This window comes from Tursiops truncatus, chromosome 4 (genome assembly GCF_011762595.2).
Source record: "Tursiops truncatus isolate mTurTru1 chromosome 4, mTurTru1.mat.Y, whole genome shotgun sequence".
Classification (NCBI taxonomy): Eukaryota; Metazoa; Chordata; class Mammalia; order Artiodactyla; family Delphinidae; genus Tursiops; species Tursiops truncatus.
The window spans coordinates 91,358,823-91,382,446 of record NC_047037.1 but is presented as its reverse complement, the minus strand read 5'-3'; the positions used below and the strand labels follow the sequence as shown (position 1 = coordinate 91,382,446).

The 23,624-nt window shown below is 37.8% G+C and overlaps 1 protein-coding gene across 7 annotated transcripts in view; it reads right to left on the bottom strand.

Annotated features, from left to right (window-relative positions):
• Positions 1-11,646, bottom strand: part of CBLB (Cbl proto-oncogene B) — a 214,859-nt gene extending 203,213 nt beyond the window's left edge. For 4 of the 7 annotated variants that reach the window (XM_073804274.1, XM_019923231.3, XM_073804276.1 and 1 more), the window contains exons 1-2: positions 11,523-11,646; positions 10,008-10,191 (exon numbers count right to left, since the gene is read on the bottom strand). In XM_073804274.1, the coding sequence (XP_073660375.1) occupies positions 10,008-10,175 (168 nt within the window). In that variant the 5' untranslated portion in view covers positions 10,176-10,191; positions 11,523-11,646. Of the gene's footprint in view, positions 1-10,007; positions 10,192-10,860; positions 11,135-11,200; positions 11,307-11,522 lie in introns of those variants that run through there. The other 3 variants (XM_073804278.1, XM_073804279.1, XM_073804275.1) reach the window with 3 other exon arrangements.
• Between the last annotated feature and the right edge of the window lie 11,978 nt (positions 11,647-23,624).

The following is a 23,624-nucleotide window of genomic DNA, read 5'->3' as shown; positions in this document are numbered from 1 at the left end:
AATAGATTCTTTTAAACATTACAAATTTTTAATTTACTATTTGCTATGTGGCCTTTTTCTCATTTGTTTTATTTAAATTATAATTCTATCTGAGTATTGATTTATTCAGTAAAATTGTTTGAATAACTACTATATACCAGGTACTGAGCTTAATGCCAGGAAATTACAGATGACTAGAGCATACTTCATGCCTCAAGGACTCTGGCAGAAGAGACCTAGTTCTCTATAATTAACTTAGGAGCAATGTAATTCTTGCTCTAAGGGATCTTAGTGAAGATCCTGTCCAATCCATTCATTTCTCAGATAAAGAAACTAAGAACTACAAAGATTAAGGCGACTATTGAAAAAGCATTAATCCAACACAAGAGTCTGCATCTTATGAATCTCAGCCTGATCTTCTTTCTAACTATATCACAATTTAATTAGAATTAGGCATATAACTAATGATCCCTGGCTAAACTCATTTACATTTTTATTTTACTCCATTTGCAAATTTACAGGAACTTGAGGACCCATTTGTTAATTCTACAAACGTTTGTATGTCAGGCATTGTTTCGGGCCCTATGGAGTACAGCAATGAATAAATCACACACCTGTCCTCAAGGAGTGTTCTAGTGAAAAAGACTGGTGGCTCAGAAAAGAATGACAGGAGAATCAGAGTGCTATAATGGAGGAGACTACAAAGCGCTAGAGGAGGAATGAAGCAGACACATCTACGTGGCAGGGCCATGAAAGGCATACCTAAATTTGCAAAAGGAATATTCCAGGCAAAGGGATGTGCAGAGGCTTGAGAGGCCCCAGAGAGTAGGGTGTGTGAAGAGCAGTCAGTGCAGTCATTCTAAAAGGTGGGGGCATAGGAGCCCCTGGGTGAGTGGAATGAGGAGATCTTCAATAGGCTAGAGTCAGTTCATCAAGGCCTTTGTAGGCCACACAGTTTTCTAAATCTGCACTTGGGCAAGTGCAACATAAAATGCTGAACTACTACTGCATGCCGCTGACTGTGCAGTTCATCAGTTGGATTAGTATTAAACTGTGATTTATGTCAACTCTTGCCGAAAATTGCCGAAAATGAATAACCCTATGCCAGGACTATGACTTCCTAGCAGGTCTAATTCAATTCAATTCAATAAATATTTATTGAGTGCCTGCTATGTGCAAGGAACTGCGAAAGCCAGGGTGAGAAAAATTGCTTTTCTAAAACCGGTATTTTAAGGAGAAAAATCAAGCTCACCATTTAAGGTTCAAGTTCAGATTCGAATGAGTCAGACTTCTAGAAATAACGAAGTCACTCCCTAGAATGAAAGCGGGTCCCAACACAGGAGAGCTTTCACAAAGAACACATCTACAGTCACATTATACACTGATGGACTTTTTAGGCCACAACTGGTACATTAAAGGATTGGTTCATTACCCTTTGCTTTTGAACTAAAAGGTAAAACATTTAATATTGGAATTGGGCTAAAAATTCCATTATAGTCATTGGCTCAAAGGATTTTAGAGTTAAAGAGGACCTTGGAGGTCACCAAGACCAACTCCTTACTTGTTACATAACAATACTTAAACACAGAAATGGAACCTAGTTAAGTTTACTGCTCAGAACCCTGCTGTCTGGACTTACAAGTCAGGCACTCTCTCCATAACAGTAGACAACTGCCTGATGTATTTCTTGAAAATGTATTTAAAGATTTTTAGGGCTTCCCTGGTGGCGCAGTGGTTGAGAGTCTGCCTGCCAATGCAGGGGACGCGGGTTCGTGCCCCGGTCTGGGAGGATCCCACATGCCGCGGAGCGGCTGGGCCCGTGAGCCATGGCCGCTGAGCCTGCGAGTCCGGAGCCTGTGCTCCGCAACGGGAGAGGCCACAACGGTGGGAGGCCCGCGTACCGCAAAAAAAAAAAGATTTTTAAGTAGTCCTCTCTGTATATGTCTATATATGCATCGTCTCACATACATAAAAAAAATATATTTTATATTTAATATGGCACTACATGTGTATTTCAGTAAATACATGAATATGTATTCACATATATAAAATATATATTCAACCATATCAAAGCAAAGGCACAAATATAAACACAGGATTTACTAGGGCTACAAGAATCTTCAAAGCCATTAATTATTCTGGAACACTCTTGCATTTAAACAGTTTCCTGACTGTGCTTTAATTAAAATTTCCAGCCAAAAGGTAACAAAGAAGTATTAGGTCAGCTAACATATTTTCTGCAAACAAGGTTCAAACCAGGCCCTGAAACCTATGAAAGAAATTCTACTGAAGCAAATGGAAACTTCAACAGTAAGGAATTGTGCGCATACCATAGAAGACCTTCATTACAAAACACACCTCACCTCATGGAGCATTCAGTTATATTAAATCATGTATTGTACCTGCGAAATGAAATATCCCATTTTTTAAAGATAGTATGGGAAGCCTGAAAGAATCCCTTGTTTGTGCTCCTCAGGTAACTGCTGTAAGAGATTCCTTATTGCAGTTACTTAAAAATATGTCATTATGACAAAAAGGATCTGTGAGTTCTTTGGGTTCTTTACAGTTTAGTTCAGCAAATCACACCACTAAGTATACAAAAGCATAAAAACTTATAGAGCATAAAATTTTAAAAAATAAAACAGAACTCTTTCTACATAGAATATTAATCGGGCAAAACAAGAAGCTTAGCATATAACTGGTTATGAGTCTAGAAATTAATCATAGCAGGATTTGGGGGAAACTACCAATTCTTTTATGGTTTTCAAAGAAGGTTTCTTTAGAAAGACACCTTTAACCTTTATAACCTTTTATAAACTTTATAACCTTTATAACCTCTTTATAACCTTTTTATTGTTATAAGAAGCACCATTAAATAACTGACTAGTTGTAATTAAGATGTCAATTGTGTATTCATTTGTTCACATATCTATCTTACTGGTCTATCTCCATCACCTAATGCAGGATCTTGCATATAGTAGATGCGCAATAAATATTTGATGGAGGAAAGGAGGAGAGGAACAAGTTAAGGAGGAACCTCTCAGAAGTAATATTACAAACAGGATGTCCATACCTATATTGAATAAACCTGTCTACATATGAATACAAAGCTTGGGAAAGAACTTGATCATTTCAAATATAGGGGGTAAAGATCCTTTTGATTTACTTCTCTTGGAAAGAGGAAGATTCAAGCAGCGTGCTTGAATCTTCATACTATAAACATAGGCATCAGAACCAAACAAACCTGGGATCTAGCCCTGCCAGTTATTAGCTTTACAACCATGGGCCAGTTTCTTCTTCTGGAAACCAGGAAAACTTCTAAAGATGTTACAAATTCTCAGAAGAGGAAATGTAAAGTGCTCTGCACAATACCTGACACATACTGGGCACTGGCAACTTTTTAGGATTTCTTCGCCTTCCATATTATACCACAACACGGCAAAATCCCTGCAGGTTTTGCAAAGATGTGAGAATTAGACCACGGGCACTGGCCGCCTTGTTGGAGATCATCAAGAGTTCTTTTATTTAGTTCCTAAAGTCTGTTATACTACCTGAAATCCTTAAAAAGTCTCCTGTTTTGTACAGAATAGGAGCAGATAAGGCTAATAAGCCCAGGTCTCTACTGATTTGGAATCAGTACATAGGTACTCAACTGATCTGGAATCATTTGAAAGGTAGAATACTTAAGAACTATTTTTTGTAATTCCTATTAGAAAACAGTGTGAGCTTAACAATTATTTAAATGTTAATATGTTAAAAAGCTAAAGATTTAGTCGGATATTTTCAAAATGCTTCTTTAATTACTAGGAGAAAATCAGCACTTACAAATACATTTAAAAATATCTTAAATATATGCCCAAGCAGAGTAGATAAAAACAGCATCGTGGCATCATCTAAGTCACAGCATGTTTTTAAGGTGATCTTAATATAAAGGCTCAGGACTGATTTCCATTTCAATTTTTTACTTATTTATATGCACTTCATTGCTATAAAACTAGTTTAAATATATATTGTTTATTCTATAATATATAATTTTAAAACATGATTTAGACATTACAAATGTTACAAGTTAAATCACTTCTTGACAACCCAACATAAAATTTAAAAATTCCCCAAAACTTCTCTGTATATTTCCTTACTTCCCTCTTATCTAAGTGGAAGTTTCAGTTATCTACCAAGGATTACCCTTCTACTTGTTCTTAGCCTCTCCTTCTCACATTGTAATCCAGGATGCCACTTCATCAATTATTTCTTCTTCCCTTACATCTTAAATCACTCCCTACCTACATTCCTTCCCCTAAATCCGTGAACTTCTCCAATAGCACCTACACACAAAGTTATGCTCTGCTCAAACCCTCAAGCTATCTATCAGAACTTTCTTTCTTTACACTAGTAGTCCCAGTTCTAGAACAATTTTTAAATAATCCACATACTCGTTTTCATCTAGCTGTCACATAAGCAAAACTACACTGAAAGATCAACAATGGACTCGACTCAAGACATTCAATGACTTCTTGAACTTTCATTCGGCTTGGTTTTCTCCATTTGAACTTGGTTTTCTCAGACTTTGAAACTAGATCCTCATTAAAGCTATCTCTACTCAGGAAATCAGTATGCTCTCATTCTTTTCCTATCTGTCTCATCACTGTTCTTTGCAGGATTCCCTTTCCTTCACTGCCATCTAATTATAGATACACACCCGATACAGCCGAGAATTCCAATCTCTAACTTTTTCTCCACCTCTCACCTTCTATTCTGCCCTCCAACTCTCTTGTTGTTCTATAGCTTGAAATGCTGCTTCTATGGGCATATCTACCAAACATATGTCTCTAGTTTCAACTTCTCTCTTTAACTGCACATTCAATTTTCTGACTTCAAAATGGATTTCACTCTGGCAAGTCAAACTCGACATGGCCAAAACACAAACTTCTCATGCACCAGCCCCCAAGCTTCCTCTTTTTCTTCCTATGTACCTTATCTCATTAAGGGCATCACTGCCTTTATAGTCAACTAAGCTGAAAACCTCAAGAATCACTTTCACTTCAACTTCTTGTTCCTCCTCTATCTCTGAAGGGTCACCAGGACCTTAGATTTTACTCCAAAATGCCTCCCACGTTTGAACCAACACTTGCTTAATCTACTGTCAATTCTCTAGCTCAGCCCTTCATTATTTCTTGCCCAGTCTGTTTTAATTCCTCTTGATCATTATTCCTACTTTTAAGGGTTTCTTTTTGTCTCTTAATTCATCCTTTCTAGAGTCAAGACAGTAATTTATCACAGCATAGCCTTGACTTTCTCTCACTCTGCTCAAACATCTCAGTGTTTCTCGGCCTACCAAATAAAGTCCAAATTCCTTGAAAAAACAGTCCAAGCCTCTTCATCTTTCTCCAGCCTTCTTTCACTCAGCAATCTCCCTTTACTCATCATTCCTTCTGTCTGATGTGTCCTCACTTCACTGGAATCCAAAGCATCCTCTAAAAAATAGCTGGATAATACCTCCACTATGCTGCATTCTACACCAACTTTTCACCCCAGCAAGCAACACTCACATCTACCAGACGCTGTGTTACAGCACTTTATTTACACCGTATTACAGCACTTAACTACACCCTACAGGATAACATGGTTATCTATGATTCTCTATCTTTCCATACTTAGGACATGATAAATGAATGATGAAATAAATAGACAGCATAGAAAGCAACTCTGAAAGAAAGTAAGAAGTTGATTCAAAATCTGAATGGTTAAAATTCTATAGGATTTAAAAGATAATAACTGATTAAGGCTTCTGCTAAATGTGTGCTCCACATCACACAGATAAAAAGCCAGGGAACTCTTAGGAGGATTCCTGTAACTCTTTTACTTTATCCAAAAGCTTTACCTAGAAGTGACAAGAGGCAAACTTTGGGATCACTCCATTTATCTAAGCACAAATCAGAATCTAACTCAGTAGTAAACAAAATAAGCCAGACACGTAATGTGTTACCATATCAAAGTCTACTAGGGCCCATGATTCTGCTAATATAGAACAACCTAACTAAGGAAAAAGAAATACGTGAAGAATAATTCAAATAAATGATATTCCCTGTTCCAAGGGCCCAAGGACAGTGATATTCTCAAACCGAACAAACATAAACAATAGGCATCCTAAACCTAAATGTTATTCCACATGCAATATTTTTCAGAGGTGTGAGTAATTCAACTCAGAAGAGAACACTTACTCTTATTTTTTAATAGCTGCATATAATTTAAGCATTTTTGACTGACAAACTTTAAAATATATTATGGTTGAAGCGAAATTATAAAGATAGAGAATAAATTATATTCCAAGCTTGGCAAGTGTACTAAATGTACTGAGGGTTAAAAGCAGGAAAAGGCTGTTTGGTATCATCACTTTTTAAATGCTTTTAAAACTCTTTCGGTAATGTAATTTCAAATGAATGACAAGGACAGCAAGACAAAAACGTAGGCAGGTACTCAACTTGCTTTGCTCTTTAGCATCAATTAATTACTCTTTAGTTTCCTGAACATCTATGTACGCTCAGTACATTTAGTATCTATTAGATGGAAAACTGTTTCTTCCACTTTCCATCACCTGGCTAAGATGCTTGTGAAAACCATGCGCAGGAACCTCACATTAATAAATCATCATTCCTACCATACTGATTAGCAATCATTTCCTTACCCTCACCACAGCATTTCCAACAAGAGTACAGTAATGCTATTCCTGAAGGCAGTGGCCAGCAGGATCCAGACAGACAACGGTCTGAGCAGTGGCCAGAAAAACAAGACAGATGTTCTCGACTGCTCCCACTGTACTTTGTATAGGTCTGTATTACAGCCCCTTCCATACTACATGGCAATTATCCACTTACATGCCTGGCTCTGATGCTGGTCTCTGAGCTCCATGACAGGTCAAGGGCAGAGTTATATCTTGTATAGCTTTGCATCCCCAGGTAATAAGCACTTCATAGAAACACAGTAGGTCCTCAAGAAATGTTTAAGTGTTTAAGAACCTCCATCTCTGTAAGAGCTTTGTAACAGACTCCACATTTCAGGTGTATCTGAACCTTGCTGTGTATTCATGAGTAATAGTTCTGTCACTATATCAAACAGGCATCTACTGACCTGAAGAGTTTGGGGTCAGCTATTGACTTACACTGACATGTAGAACTAAAACCAGAAAATATGTCTAAATGAGATGCTTTGGGATATGCTACTATTCTTTTTCTCAATAAATGCACTCTGCTAAGTCTGTGCCACTGATGTTTCCTTACAAAACACTTTACATCTTACAAGGAACACAGCTGAGCAATTACTCCCTCCCACTCTCAGTGACCTTGTATAGAAAGCCTGCCCTCTGAAAACATAACAATTAGTTGGAACTGGAATTTCAGTTGACTGTTTTAAATTCTAGAGGCCAGGGAATGGTGTAACTACACATTTCCCCTACAGTCTAAGACTGTTTCACTGCCCTGTGAGATGTTATTTTGCTTTATAAGTGGCTGAGACAACATACTGTACGTTTTTGTTTGTTTGTTTACAATTTTACACTTCTAAGATTTGACCTTGTTGCAGAGGCTTCATAAAGAAAAAATGCCAAATGCTTAACCTTGCCTTTTACGTAACTACCAGTTAGATTTGAAAGTTACTATTTTCCGTTATTCAGAAGCTAAACTCCCACTATTGCAGTTATTTTACAAAACAGGTAATGTGTCAAGGGATTCACTTTTCGACTAATAATAAAGTTCCTGATGTAATCACCAGGACAGTGTTGATATCATGAACCACTTCCTTCAACACTGACAAGGAAGGAAAGACAAACACATGTGGGTGATCCTTCTGCATTACACAATTAAATAAAATAGACTTTCCAAATAGTAATTATCAATGCTTTTTTATTACTGTGAGATAGAGTAGCGATAAACATACTGAACTCTTTTAAAATGATTTATATGGTTTCCCTCCACAAAGCCCACGAATGCATTCATAAATGAACACAACAATTTTCAGCCTTGACAAATAATGAAGACAAATAGGGAAAGCCACACAATGCACCTCTGGCCAACACCGATACCCGCATTCCACTAAGTAGAGACTTTAGGTAGTAGATTTCCTCGTGAGTCAAGTTTCTCAGTTGGAGAGGCTAAACACAAACCCACAAAAGGGTTAACAAAACAAACAATGGCAGAAGCTTAACTATCAAACAACCATCTATTTTACCATAACCCATGGTGAAATAATTAAAAGAGGAGAAAACTTAGGTTAACAATCGGTTACAGACCAAAATTACACACACATTTTTTAATGTTTCAAAAATAATGACTCTATATTACCTACAGTTTACCACTTCTTATATAAATCTTTTTCATTTGATGTTCTAACATTTACTCACAATTGTACAAATTCTGACAACTCAAAGGGGTGGGGAGAGAGGAGCAGCTCCCTGGTAGAATCTGACCCATTTCTGCCCACTCGTATAACAGATAAGTTAAAGAAAAACCTTGAATCTCCTCTTATGCCCAACTAATGGTTCAGGCATGAGAGTGACCTTAAATTGCTTACTCCTTAGAAAAGCAAAGACAGCTAGTATTGTGCCTGTCAAATATATACAATTTTTCCAACTGCATGCCCCTCATTCTTAAGTATCCAATGTTAAAATCAAAACCTGACCTCAAGCAGCAAGTTGCAATGTTCTGACACTATGACATCATTCTGTCTGGAGCACTTTAATATCACAATTTGAATAAATTGGCAGAAGCTTAAATAGGTCACACTGAATCCTAAAACTAAGGATATTTATCTAACAAAAATATTCTGGCTCTGCCTTTAGCATCACCAGCCATATAATGCCAGGTCTATTGTTCATCTACCCATCTGTGCTTCTCATAAGGAGAAATGAAAATAAAGTAAGTCTTATCCCCTTCCTGTATTGTTAATACCACTGACAGTGGCTTTTTGCGGCAAATATTTGAACACTGTTACGAACCAAAGTCAAGTTGACTGCTACCATATGACTTTGTGAAGGCTTTAGCACACACCTACGAAGAAATATTTTTTTTAAACCTCCATTTCTGCAGTTATAAAGACATCAAGAGCCCTGCATCAACTAACTTTATAATTAGTCCCAAATATGTATGAAATAAAACCATAAGGTGCTACAAACATTTACCAATATATAGGGTACAGTACTACTGCTTCAAGAGCAAAACTATTAATTTTGCACAGCAGCAAGCTACAACTTAATTACATTTATTTCATAATCCTACTTGGTAAAATAGGACACAGCTACAGTTTTCTCCATAGACCCTTGTGAAGTATTCAGGTTGCCTAGACTTCTCTGGGCACTGACAGCCAGCATTATTTCTTCTTGTAACATTGTAGTTCATCTGAAAGCAACATGCAGAAACCACAGAAGTTTCTGATACTCTCAGTCCCACCACCTCCATCATAAATTTTCCTTTCACAATAAACAATGTGCAATCAAAAAGGTTTCCTGTTTCAAAATGGAATAGATGAAAGAAACTGTAACTCTTTCATTAACAACAGCAAAAAAGTTCCTCAATGAAGATGAATTCTCAAAGATGAAAATGGAAACTCTCAAACACTGCTTCCTCACTTAAGGACTAATCTGGTTCTTTCCCCAGTTATCATTCTCAGCAGAGTGTATACACTCTTTTGTTATCTAACAGCAAGACAACCTTACATAAAATGTAACAAACACATCCAAACTATTCTATGCCATGCACCAACAAAGAGCAGCCAACAGTAAAAACTTTGCATGTCTGAGTCATGTAGAGGAACTTTGAACCTTGAAGAGTAGGACAAAAGGTAAAAAAACAAATCTTAGCTCTGAACCCAACTTTTCTAAACACCCAGAGCAGATACAAGAAAGATGGTCAATCCAAAGCAAAAGATTGTTGCTACAACAATAATTATTATTAAGTAACAGTACAAATAAAACTGGAGAAACCAGCCACATCCAGGGTCAACCCTGCTGTGTACAGACATGGTCAGACAAAACTTACCACTTTGTCCATGAGTTTCCAAGTTTTCTCCACAGTCCTGCGATCTGCTGCTGCTTGCTTAGGGGGTCCAACTGCATCTTGAATAGCATCAATAATACCCAAAATTCGTCCTTTTCGGGGGTTTCCTCCTCGACCACCAGGGTTTCTGCCATTCATAGAATTTGCCATCTGGAATCTTAGTTCTCTGAAAGGGAAATTTAAAAAAAAAAAAAAAAGTTAGTTGGTCATGAAAATATTTACCCAACAGAAAACAGGTTAACTTGTACACACTACATACTCCTCCATCAGTGAGAACAAAATCCAGGGCCCCAGATTCAACTTTTCAATAGCGTGTGAATTTACACTCTCAATCTTTACACACAGCAAACAGGTTAAGTAGCAATGACCTTAGATTTGTTTTTGGAACACTAAGAGTTAAAGATGCAAGTAATGAAGGCTTGATTAATACCAAACTCATAACAATAAAAACTTATATAGATTTCCTCCAACTAGATAAGAACACACTGTTCTGTTTTTCCCCTCCCTGCCTTAATCCCAATTCAAAAGACTAGAACTGAAGCCCCCAGAAAATATTTTGGGAGCCTCCCTCAAAAACCGCACTTTCACTCTGTTAGAATTCGTCAAGTTATATAAACGTAAAGATACTTCTACCGGAGCTTAAGGGGCACGTCTGCTGTCAACAAAGGCTTAGGACTTGGATTTTACCCGCTAAAACCACCAACTACGGACTCATGAACATGGACACACGAACACACAGTTCTTCAGCCAACGCGGTTGAGGAGTTGCGCCCAAGTTAAGAGCCATATAAACCAACACACAAATAACCCATTTTAAAAGAGAGTGAGAAACTGACAAGAGCGGGCACAGAAAGGAGGAGAGAGTTCACTTCTTTCGCTCCTCGCCTCTGGTCTCATCCAAGTGGGGTGGGGGTAAGGGGTCCAAAGCTTTGTTTCGGGACATCTGTGCCTCCTCCCGGCTCAGGCCCCTCCCCTGCCACTCTCGGATCACAGCTGGGGGAGGAAGGTGGACAGAGAAAGGACAAAGTATCGCCTCGTGCCTACAGCGCCCACAGCCCGGTCCGTCTCGGGCGCTCTGCGCTCGGCTCCCCGGGTTGCCTGCAATCCCAGCCGCCCGTCTCCCTTTACTCCCTCTTCCTCCCTCCCTGGCCCTGCCCAGGTCCGGTCTTTAAATACCCCTCTTCAAACTGTGACGGCGGCGGCGACAGCAGCTGGAAGCCGGGGCTGTCCCCTCTTCCTCTGTGGCCCGCGCCTGGCTGCCCCTGGGCCCCCAAGGCGGAAAGCAGCGTCGAGCCTCCCCCGCGCCCCCTTCGCTCCAGGCCTCTCGGCGCAGTAGCTGCCCAGAGACACGCGTGTGCGCGGGTCTGACTCTACGCGCACGAGCCCAGGGTGCGTGGGCAGCCCGGGCAGGGAGTGTGTAATTGCCGTGAAAACCCCGCTCCAGAGGAAGGAGTGACCCAGAGCACCGGCCATCGAGACAGGGAAACGCAACAATTACCGTCAAGACCAGTCCACGCCCGCCTTCCCCTCCCGCCCGACTCTCGGGGAGGCCGCGGGACGCTGCAGCAGCACTAGCCGGAGGGAAGAGACCACTCGCTGGCCACCCCACCCCTGTAGGATACACACACAGAGAGCCAGGGGCGGGGCGGGGCCGGGGGCGGGGCCGCGCGCGACGGGACCAATCCTGAGCACCCGTGCCCTGCCCGACAGCGGGCGGTGCCAATGGGCGAGAGGCGCCCGTCCTCCTCGCACTACCACCCGGTCCACGTCTCCCACAGTACACAATGGCCCCAGAGGAAGGCCGGTTCGCCGCACGTCCCAAATGGAAAGGGATTCGGAGGGAAATGGCGGGACTGGACTCACCCGAGAACGAAAGTGGAAAAGGGAAAGGAAATGAAAGAAAGGATGCAAGGCACTACGGAATTGACCAATAAGGAGTGGGCGGGTGGGCGTGAGCGTTGGGAACCGGAGCCAAAGCGGACTCCGGCTAAAAGGCGGGACTTCCTGCTTCGCTCACTTTCCTAGTCTTTTGTTTCATAGCAACAGAGTAGTGGTTGAGAGGGTGTTGCTTCTTTACTCTGGGCGGATCCGAGGCTGAAGAATTCATCTCCCTAGGGCTGCCAAACTCTTCTACCCAGGACAGCAGCCAAACAGGTCTAAGGCATGGCTTCTTGTTGACTGTCGAAAACAGAGCAGACACTCAGCCTCTAAGATGAAGTATAAGCCTTTCATAGAATAGACTAGACTAGGGTTGACACCTGATTGCCAATCAAAACTTCCTAAATTTCTGAGTGTGTTTCCCTTTTACTGTTAGTTTTAAAGAATTGCTGATCAAACATCAGGTTGATGAAAAAGTAAATAGTTGACACCGCTGGCCAAATTGTCTCTGCTAATCGTGCCAGGGCAGTGAAAGAACCAGACTATGTGGGTTGCTAATGTATACAATGTACCTTTTTATTTAGTGCAAGTTGTGTATAGATGACTGAAAAGGAAACAGCTTTTGTATTTTGTCAGTCACCTTTACTCTTGTGTCTGCCATTCTCTCCCAGCATTTGTAATCTCTCTGTGGCTCCATCCTTATGTCTTTAGAAACGTCCACATCTGGCTAATCTTAAAAGGAAAAAGCTGCTGTGCTGGGATCCTCCTTTCAGCAAGATCATATATTAAACAAATGCCTTCTATTTCTTTCTATTTAACTTCAGCCCCACCACAGGTGCTACTAACAATTGCTCTAGATTGTCATTCTTTGGAATTTTCTTTCCACCTCAGTTGGTAGTGTTGAATACACTTTACACCTTGGGCTTCTCAGGTGTTGTAATAGTTTGTATTCAAAAAATATATTTTTTAATTCTTTCTCTAATCAGTTAACCCGATAAAATGTTTCTTAATGATTCTAACCACTTTCTACCTAAATAACCATTTTAGTACTGTGGTAATTACTGTCAAGGATCATGAGCTGTTATAAACATTCTTTACAGCCCTAAATTCAGGTGGTTAAGATTTTCATTTGATTAAAACAGGCAAAACGTGCTCTTTGCAACTAGTCAGGTGATAAAATGTGGTTCAGGAAGTAATTTTGTTTCTTTGCCATTTTTTCTATGCCAATAATTAAAGAGTAGGTCCTTGTTTTCACATTGCATTTATCTACATAAGTACTGGCCTCTCCATATCTCCCCCACCCATGCCTATCTCTTTTACTCATAGTAACAGTAGCTAAATTTACTAAAGGAAGACTGCAAAAGGAAAAAACTTATTGGTTCACCTTTTAAATAAATCCAAAAAGAATATATGTATAGAAGGTTTTTCAGCATGTAGGAAAAGAGTAGCTTAAGGAAAGATTACAACTAAGTACATTACTCATATTCATATCTAGATAAATGCAGAATAAGTAAAATACATGTTACAGCATGTGGCATTCCTTTGATGTTAGTTTTGCAACTGAAAGAGATGACTTAATGAAAAAATAGCACTGCCTATGGTATCAAGCATATCATATTGAAACAAATTACAAGTTTTGTGGGATATAGTTTTATATATATGTGTGTGTATATATATATATACATATATATATTAAACACATACACACACAACACACATACGTATATATATAATACCAAGAATTTACAGCTTCATTCTCCAGTAGCTATTTTATCAAAGCCATCTTGAATCCAAGTCAAGTTCTGGTGTAGTAGAGTTCCCATTTGAACCCTACTAGGATTCAGCATTTGCTTATGTCTGATGAACTGAGGGAGTAGTAGCCCTCCCTGCAAACTATTAACATGAGTTGATGTGTGTGGGAGAATAAATACCTGTTGGGATGAACCTTCATATCCCAGATGCTTCCAATGAAGACACAAGATATAAAACATAATAAAGGACTGCATGCTGAGGGCTATAAATAAAAGCACAAAGAAGTGTTTTCATAGGAGACTTTGTGATACTCAGAGCATAAGTAGTAGTACTTCAAGGTGACAGAGTTGGCTAGAGAAATACTCTCCTCATTTCTGCATAGAACAAGTCAATCTCCAACATGGTGCAGTTTAAGGTGAATGCAGTATCCTTCAGCAGCATGGTAATTTGTAACCTAGAGGGAACTTGGGTACGACACCTTTATAGGAGAGGAGTGTTCTCCTGGAAGATCCTGGCATGAGGGAGAATGGTGAGATTCCTAACAAAGAGCTTTCCAACCACCATAACAGCCAGTAAGTGAATAATATAAACAAACTGATTATAAGTTTATGTAAGACCCCTCCCTTAGGACTCCCAGAGCAAACTGGGAGACTTTGTGGCAGGGGTACTGAGAGATTTTGTAATGGCAGATATGAACGATTGTCATCTGAGCATTAATATTAGACCTTAATATATGTAGTCACAGGCTGGTGCCATTTGAGAAAATGCAGATTAGAGTCCTGTCTTTAAACACAGGAAAATTTTTTTGAAAAGAAGACACCTATTTGGGCAAATATTTATACTTTTTTCATTCAGTTCAATTTTTCTTCTTTTCTTTTTTCTACTTTCTCCAAATTCACAGGTGACCCATGTGATATTAGACTAGTTGACTAAATAACAAAACCTTCCTGTAACTTATTTGATCTTTAAATAGCCACTCAAAAAATATTTGTTGAATGAATGAATTGACTGTTTGAGGATATTGTATAGGAAGTATAAGGTTGTCCCTGTTTCTGTGCAATGGAGTGTCCACTTTATTCACAATTTCAAGCAAGATGTTACTTTTCCTACCAGGTAGATTTACAGTGCCCCTCTAACTCAAAATCAGAATGACACAACGCAAAACACTCATCTCCCAGGGAGACTGTGGACACAAATTCACAGGTTAGAGATAAATAAGTGGATTATTACCTAGTCATATTGGGATATAACAAGTCATCCCTTATTAAGGGTAATAGATTTCCATCTTTCCTTAACAACACATACCAATAGCTAGCAGTGAGGTATGCTGATCTATGGGTTCACCAGATAGAACCAGAATCTAAGTACTAGTTTGGGATCAACTGGAATTCTTGCTTAACAACAAAAGCAACAATAAATAACAATGCCTTAAACAAGATAGAATCTTATTTCTCTCACACGTAGAAAAAGTCTGAAAGTAGAAATTACAGGTAAGAATGGTGGCTCCACAATTTTTTAAGTCCTTTTTCAAAAACTTTTTTCAAAGAGTTCCTATCTTTCCTCTGTATCATCCCGGCTCCTTTTTTCTCACCCTCAGATCACCTTATGTTCCAAGACAGCTATTGGTGCTGCAGCTATCATCACTTATTTTCAGGTTAAAAGCTAAGAGGAAAGGTAGAAAGGTATTACAAACTTCTCCCTGAATCCATTTCCTTTAAGTAATTTTCAAAGAACTCCCACAAATATTTCTCTTAATAGCTCAAGGCCAGGACTCAGTCTCATGGTCAAACTTAGCTGCTAAAATATCTGGAAAGCAATGTGCTTTTTATTATAGGAAGCAATATAACCAGCTAAAAATTTGAGTTTTGTTTCTAAAGAGAAAGAGGTGAATAGATCTTTGGCAAGAAACCAGCCAATACTATCACAAAGGTCTTGTTCAAGAATTAAACTTATGATTAATAAATCAGTCCTTGAAACAAAAACTAGAGATTGCAGGTGGTATGAGATAACAAAAATTTGAAATACCAGATACCAGATAATATATATGTGTTTTAATTTATTTATTTATATATGAGATATTTATATATATGAGTTACATATATGTGTGTGTGTATATATATATATACACACACACACACACACACACACACACACACACACACACCCCTATATATATATATTCCTTAGAAGAAACCAGCATCTGCTATTTGCTATTACTGGACACAAATATCATTAAAGTTTATTATATGTAAATAAACATAGTAAATTCTCATTACAACATGTGAGTCCAGTAATCCTGAACGATTTCAATATCACAGAGTGCAGAATGAGCAAAATTAAGTAAGCAGCTTCCTTAATACATTTCTATCCTAAAGTTTATATCAGATTAAATAGTTGCATATTTGGAAAAAATAACATCTGCAAAATCACTTCCTTGTGATTTTCTTTCCCAGGCTATTGATTCTCAGATTAATTATTTTCCAGACTGTGATTTATTTGGCAGTTATTCTTTGTAATAAAATGGGTTTATACCAAAGTGTTAAATATAGCTACTTTAAAACTTGGCATAAACCTACTACTTTGTCTCAGTTCTGTATTCTTTTGTACCCCCGTTGCATTCTTTTTATTTCACAGTACATTTTGCATGTTCCCTAACATGCCTTGATTCAGAAATATATTGATAATTTTCTTTTCCCTCAAGAGTTTGTGTGAAGAATGTAAAATGTGATAGAATCTGTCACAATAATTTATCTATAGTCCCTACATATTTTGATTTATGCCACATTAATACAACATTAAATTTTTATTTTTCAGTTAAGCAAAATGTAAATTCAGAATTTCAAGGCTGAAGGGCATCTCATTACTGATCACATCACTCAGTTTGGCAGATCTGGAAACTGAAAATTTATTCAAGGTGATTGGACCCTAAAAACATATAGACAATAAACTCAAATTCACAGGAGATTAATGTGTAGTATAAAAACCATGTAATTAGATGAGAAATATAACTGCTAATCAGACCAGTATTAATATAGACCAGTTATATATTCATTTTTCTTCTCAAGAAGCCAAATTAAGACCAGAAAGTTCCAAAATGAATGTATAAATCAGAAGCAAATTACCTGCAGGAGTAAGTCTAATAATGTCAATAAAGATCTAATATATTCTAGACCTACAGAAGGTCTTCTCTACTGGTTTCACAGTTTCCCATTCTCAAGGTACAGTAATTATCCTTTTCTCTTGATTGTTTCAGGACACAACATTTATTAGTATCCATTTTTATTTTACCAGCTATGACGTCTAACTGCTCATTCACTCATTTATTCAACAAACCTTTTCTGAGCATCTAATATATGCCAAGCATTATGCTAGACACCAGAGAGTACAAAGATGACCAAGCACCAGTCATTGTTTCCAAAAAGAGAGCAGGCATATAAAAGATCATTATAAACTTAAGTGGTAAAAACAGTAATTTCTTTAGGCAGAAATCATTATGAGAAACTGAGGAAAGGCACTTAACCCAGCTTGGAAAAAGTGATTACAAAGCCAAGACTTATGAAATGAATAGGATTAACAGTTAAACACGAAAGGGTCATTCTAGTCAGAGGTGACCTCATGAGCAGGGGCACAAAAGAAAGAAAACAAATATGTATGTACAGGGAATAAGTGGGTCCATTTTGTGGGAAGAAGAGAAAGGTAAATAAAAGGCAAAAAGTGGCAAGTGATAAGTAAATTAAAATAAGGCCTCAGGTGCCCAAATGAAGAACTTGGATGTGATCCTTTTTTTTTGATGGGAAGCCATGAAAGTGTTTGAAACCAGGGGAGAGTCTTCTGGATTAGAAAAGTAAGGGAGATGACATTGTAACATATTTCCGAATGATCACCCTGATGGTCAGATTGATAATAGATTGCAGAGGGATGAGACTGAGGCAGGGTGGCCAGTTAGGACGTATGCAATAAGTAATGATGAGGACCTAAAATGAGGCAGTGGTACTGGAGATAAAAAACAAGTGATATATTTGAGAAATATTGAGAAAAGTAGTTCCCATCTTCCCAAATTTCACGGCCCCACTATCAGAGATTCTGCTCTGATTGCGCTAGTATAGCATTGAAACTTCCCAGGTGATCCTAATTAGCAACTGAGGCAGATTAGTTAATTAACCAGATTAGTTATCTTTGTAGTAACTGATAATTACAGAAATATGAAAAGTGCAGAAAATGGAGGAGTCAAGAATGATGGTCAAAATTCTAGCTTTAATGACTTGGTAAAAGGCTCAACAACTAGCATAAAGAATATCAAGGGACAGTCTATTTAGGGAAAAGGAAGATTTAATTTGCTTTTTAAAATTCGAAAATGTAAGGCATCCACTGAGTAAGCAGAAGGATATTTTAGTTAGATAATGGGACATATGTGATCATAGGTTTGGCAACACTGACAAGTGAGAAATACCTGAGAGTTACAAAGTCATAAAGAGAGATTATATGGAATAAGAAGAGTTGAGAGTTGAACCCTGAGGATCAACATTCAGAGAAAAGCAGAGGAAAAAAAATCACAAAAAAACAGAGGATCACAAAGGAAACTAGTTGAGTGTGGTATGCTGGAAACCAGGGGAGTACAGTATTTCCCTGGAGCAAACAACAATGCAGGAGAGAGGTCCAATTAAAAAAAAAAAAGATTACAAAACACCCTTTGGAGTTAGCAGTTGAGAGATCATTTGGGACCTTGGTGGGAACGACGTCAATTAAAGAATGGACTGACAGGAATGGGAGATGAGGAACTGAAAAGTAGAGATTAGTCTATTAAGAAATCTGTATAAGGATGGAGAAGAGAAATGACAGAAATTTCAGCATGAGTGAATAGGCTGAGAGATAAATTAGAAAGAAAGACATTAAAGGACACATTATCCTATGAGAATGAACAAAAAAAAAGACCTCTGAGAACAAAAAAGGTGGAGATAGGGAAATATATAAATAATAATATCTATAAAACTATATACACATAGTTTTATTATGAATACATTTCTAGAGATGATTAGAGGTTGAGGTCGATCATGCTTCATGGTTTCCAACTCTTCTGGATGAAATAGTAGACAAAATTGTCATCTCAAATGGAAGGGAACTTGAGGAGAATGATGATTTTGAGTTGAAGAAAAGGCAATGGACAAGAAAAAGAAAGACTGAGAATCTATTCTGAATACACAGTGGAGGTTGGAGACGATGCATTGGGTAGTGGTGCCAACCTGGCAGGATCTGGAAGTTTCTCTAGCAGGGCACTGGGGTAGTAAGGTTGCCGCTTCAAAACACGTTTGTGTTTTGATTGAGCAGGTGCTGCAGAAATACAATGAAAGAAGTCAAGGCTTTTGGTGAAAGAATAGTTCAGATGATCAACTATGGGACTCAAGATGGGTCAGGAAGGAAGCAACAGCACATAGAAAAGAAAAGAAAAGAAAGTTATCTTTTTAATATGGTGCATTAACGTGCCTCAGCCTACCAGGAAAGCCACGTCATAATAATCCAATCCCAAAGAAATTATTCCACTTGTCATGCATGTGTTCATGTGCTTGTGTAAAATTTTTACATAGCTATGTATGGCATTTTATATTATTTGATATACTTTTATGTATAGTTAGATGTATCTAATACTACATTTCTTTTATAGAAAATTTTATTTTCCAGTAATCAAAGTGAAACAGGAAATAAGATACTTTCTCACATTAATAAAATATTGATTTTAAATGTCTGAGGTAATATATTTTTCACAAAATAATGAAACATTAAAACACAAAACCATTAAATTCACTTTACTATTTGTAAATGTATGGGTTGCCCCAGATTACAAAAGAAATTTTAAAAACCCAGGAGGGTTATTCACTTTTTATCCATTTGTACATTCTAACTGCTACCTAACTTTGTATGTGCCCTTCACGCTATGTGAAACAGTAATCATCTAAAAAAGAAAGTGGCTTCAGAAGATGATATACAGAAACAGAGGACACACCAAGGACAACTTTCTCGACTACTGCATGCCCTACTACATGACATTTTAATTCCTTGACCAATGAGTAAAGGGCGTATATTCATTAGCAGGATTCATTTCCATTAACTGAGTGCTGCATGTTGAAGAATCAAAAGGGGTACTAATCAAGCCCCAGCTTTCTCAAACCATCATCTAAAAACATCAACAGTATTAAGTCCATCATCAAAACTCTTCTTTCCATCAGCTGTCTGCATTTCTCAACAGGCATGTTATCAGACTATATCAGACTACACCACTTGTGAACTAGATTTCCAGTGTTTTCAATCAGAACTGGAACTCGGTATGATGGAAATCATCTGATCACTTTCAATGGTTTCCCATTGAGCACTTCATCCTAACTTCATAGTGTTACCCCCTTCACATTTGCCTGCATCACACATAAACACACACACACACACACACACGCATGCACACGCACACATCTTTAGGTGTGGCCCAGCTGAACGAGCCTGCTTTACTTAACCAATCTCAAGTTTCTAGGACTCAGCTATCTGTGCTCTTTAATGTCAGTTTACCTCCATTGTACACATTGTATTCAGATTGTGTTCAGTTTTTTTTTTCAGGAAAGCTCCATTTCTCTCTCTCTCTCTCTTTTTCCTTCTCTCTCTTCCCCCTTCTATGCCCTAATTGCCTGGTGAAAAGCTATGAGAAATTTTCTCACATAGTAGCGCAATGTGTTATCTTTTTCCAAATAATTACATTTATTTCAGGAAAATAGGATGTCTTCATTGGGTAGTGTTTTATTAAGTGTCAGGATTGGGTAGGGTTGATGATTTTGGTTATATGCCCCTCACCACCACCACATCAGACACCTCCCTAGCAGGAAGTCACTTAGACCACTTACACACACTTTGTTTTCCCTGTCACATCTTGTTTTGGTTTTGCTTGTGACTAGAAGAAAGCGTCTATTTCTGATATTAAAAGGGAAGATCATGAAGGCTTCACATTGCTATTTAATCTTTGTTGTTAATGAAAAACCAGACGTATTTTTAAAATATGGCTTCGTGACCAGCAAGCAAGGACGAGAGGCAGAGACTTCAGCCAGGAGATATGTGCAGCTTATATTTTCTATACTAATGAAAAGGAATATTCACATGAATAATACTTACCTATGAAATATAGATCAAAAGCTCTCTTACCAGTTGCAGGTGCATCTAAATAATGAGGAAAAATGAATTCAAAAATAAAAGGCAGAATTTTGGAAGGCATCCTCTGGGAAGTGACTAAGGCAATGAATACAATTGATTTCCTACTTTTCTTCCCCCTGTGCCTGCTCTCCCAACGACCTCTTTCCAATTTTTCATCTTACTCTCACAGGTCACCAGAAGATTGCTAAGAAGGCAATCAAAATTGTGAACATTGATTTTTTTAAATGTACAAAAAAGGATAAATGATAGGATTGTTTGAATTGAATGTCAACAGCAGAGAGAGAGAGAGAGAAGATGTAACTACCACCTGCCAAAATTAGTGTATTTCCTAAAGAAGCATTAGAAAAAAATGTTTATAAAAATTCTTAGGGAAAATAACCACTTCATTTCTTCTCAATGGCTAAATACTGACCATCCTTTTTACAGTTACAAAAAAAGAGAGAGAGAGAGGAATGAAGAAAAGCAAAGCTGTAAGTCTATTTTCTTTTTCTCATGTTCTTCCTTACTTGGTTTTTAAAGCATTAAACAATTCTACTGTTACATCAGTGTATGTAAAAAATAGCTAGAGAGTCTTTGCTCTGGGTCAGGTGCAAGGTTATTCTTGCATGAAATGAGCTATTCCTTGGCAGATTTAAAAATAACAATTTGAGATGGCTCATTCGGCTTTCAAGCAAGCTTCTTATCTAAATTCTGATGTAGATAGCTTATCCTGTGCCTCTTAGCCATAACGCACCTGATGGAAACATTTTCTCCTACCTATGGATATTAACAGAGAATTATCAAATATATTTTTCGTCTAATGTAGGAAATCAATGTTATTGTGGAATTCAGATTACAATATGCACAATTAAGCCATTTTATTGGTAGAAAATGAACAGGACTATATTATGTATCTGGAGTTTCCCTCATACACACTATAAATTGGCTGCTACTAGTTTGATCAACAAGTACTTTATATAAATATATGACTACAGTGCCTACTACAATAGTAAGAAAAAATGGGTGTTTAACTTGGGTAAGAAAGGGAAGGGAATGCCTTGCAGAGAAAGTAAGCTAGATCTTCCTTTGAAGGTCATGTTATGGAAGGAAGAACATACAAGTTGGGAGGTAAAGATTATAGGGTGGGAAATGGAGCATACACAGGAAGCATAGCAATAATCAGATTTCTGTGTCCAAGGGAAAGAAAAGTATCAGCCCCTATGCCAGAAAGTTCACATCAAAAATGACAAAATTCAACAGATATCAAAAACTAAATTATGGAAGTTTTAAATGATATAATTGGGAGTTTGTACTAATTCTGCAGTCGAAGGTAATTTGAAAGGTTACTGAAGAGGGTAAAGAGAAAACAAAATCAGTATCTGACATTATTGTGAAATGAGGAGACTAGTAGCAAGGTTCTTGTTAGGAGGCTGTTGACCTGGTTTGGATGTGTCCAGTTTAGAATCTGGTATGGTGTGGTAGCTCTAGCAAAAGGAAGAAATTAGGAGGAAGAAGGTTAGACATAATTTAAAGAAGAAGAAGGATCATGACCTTTGACTCTAATTGAATATGATTTTAAAGGGAAGTTAAAATAACATATCTGCACATACATGTATTTGATAAAAGTAGAGAAGTCAGGAAAGGGAATGGACTTGGGATTAGAATGAGTCCATTTTTATACATCTAGGCTTGAGGCTATCGTAGGTGATAAAAGAGGTCTTTTTCATACATGCACCCCTATGTTCATAGCATCACTATTCACGATAGCCAAGTCACGGAAACAACCTAAATGTCTACCGACAGATGAATGAATAAAGAAGATGTGGTACATATATACAATGGAATACTACTCAGCCATAAAAAAGAATGAAATAATGCCATTTGAAGCAACATGAATGCAACTAGAGATTATCATACTAAGTAAAATAAGTCAGAAAGAGGAATACAAATACAATATGATATCACTTATATGTGGAATCTAAAATATGGCACAAATGAACCTATCCACAAAACATAAACAGACTCACAGACATAGAGAACAGACTTGTGGTTGCCAAGGGGGAGGGAGGTGGGGGAGGGAAGGACTGGGAATGTGGAATTAGCAGATGTAAACTATTATATATAGGATGAATAAACAATAAGGTCCTACTCTATAGCACAGGAAACTATATTCAATATCCTGTGATAAACCATAATGGATAAGAATATTAAAAAAAGAATGTCTATATGTGTATAGCTGAGTCACTTTGCTGTACAACAGAGATTGACACATTGTAAATCAACTATATTTCAATTTAAAAATTTAAAAATTTTTTTTAAATTTAAAAAATTTTAAAAAGGGTCTTTTTCGTAGAGGTTCACTGTCTTCTTCTATTGATAAATCATAATATCTACCAATATCTGCCTAAATAGTCACCAGTTTGATAGATGGGGAAACATCTTATGACAGAAGAAATCTCTGGATTAAGAAGATACAATGCTTCACCTCCATATACACAACCCCACTTAGTGATATAATAAATAGCCTTTAGTTAAACATACTAAGGCAGAATTCCATTCCCATGCAGACACTTCGGAATGTGAAGAAGAAAGCTTTTCCTTACACAGGGCCCAAATCTGTGTACCCTGAGATACCTCAGTGACCTCAGTCCTGCAATTTGGGACCGTAGAGAAAAATGCAAGTTTCCTTTTGGTTGAAAGCTCATCACAGTATATTAATTTGACAACATAGAGTCCCCTGAACCTTCTATTCTTTAGGATAAATGACCTTAAACTGGTCCTCAAGTTATCTGATTTTTATCCTTTC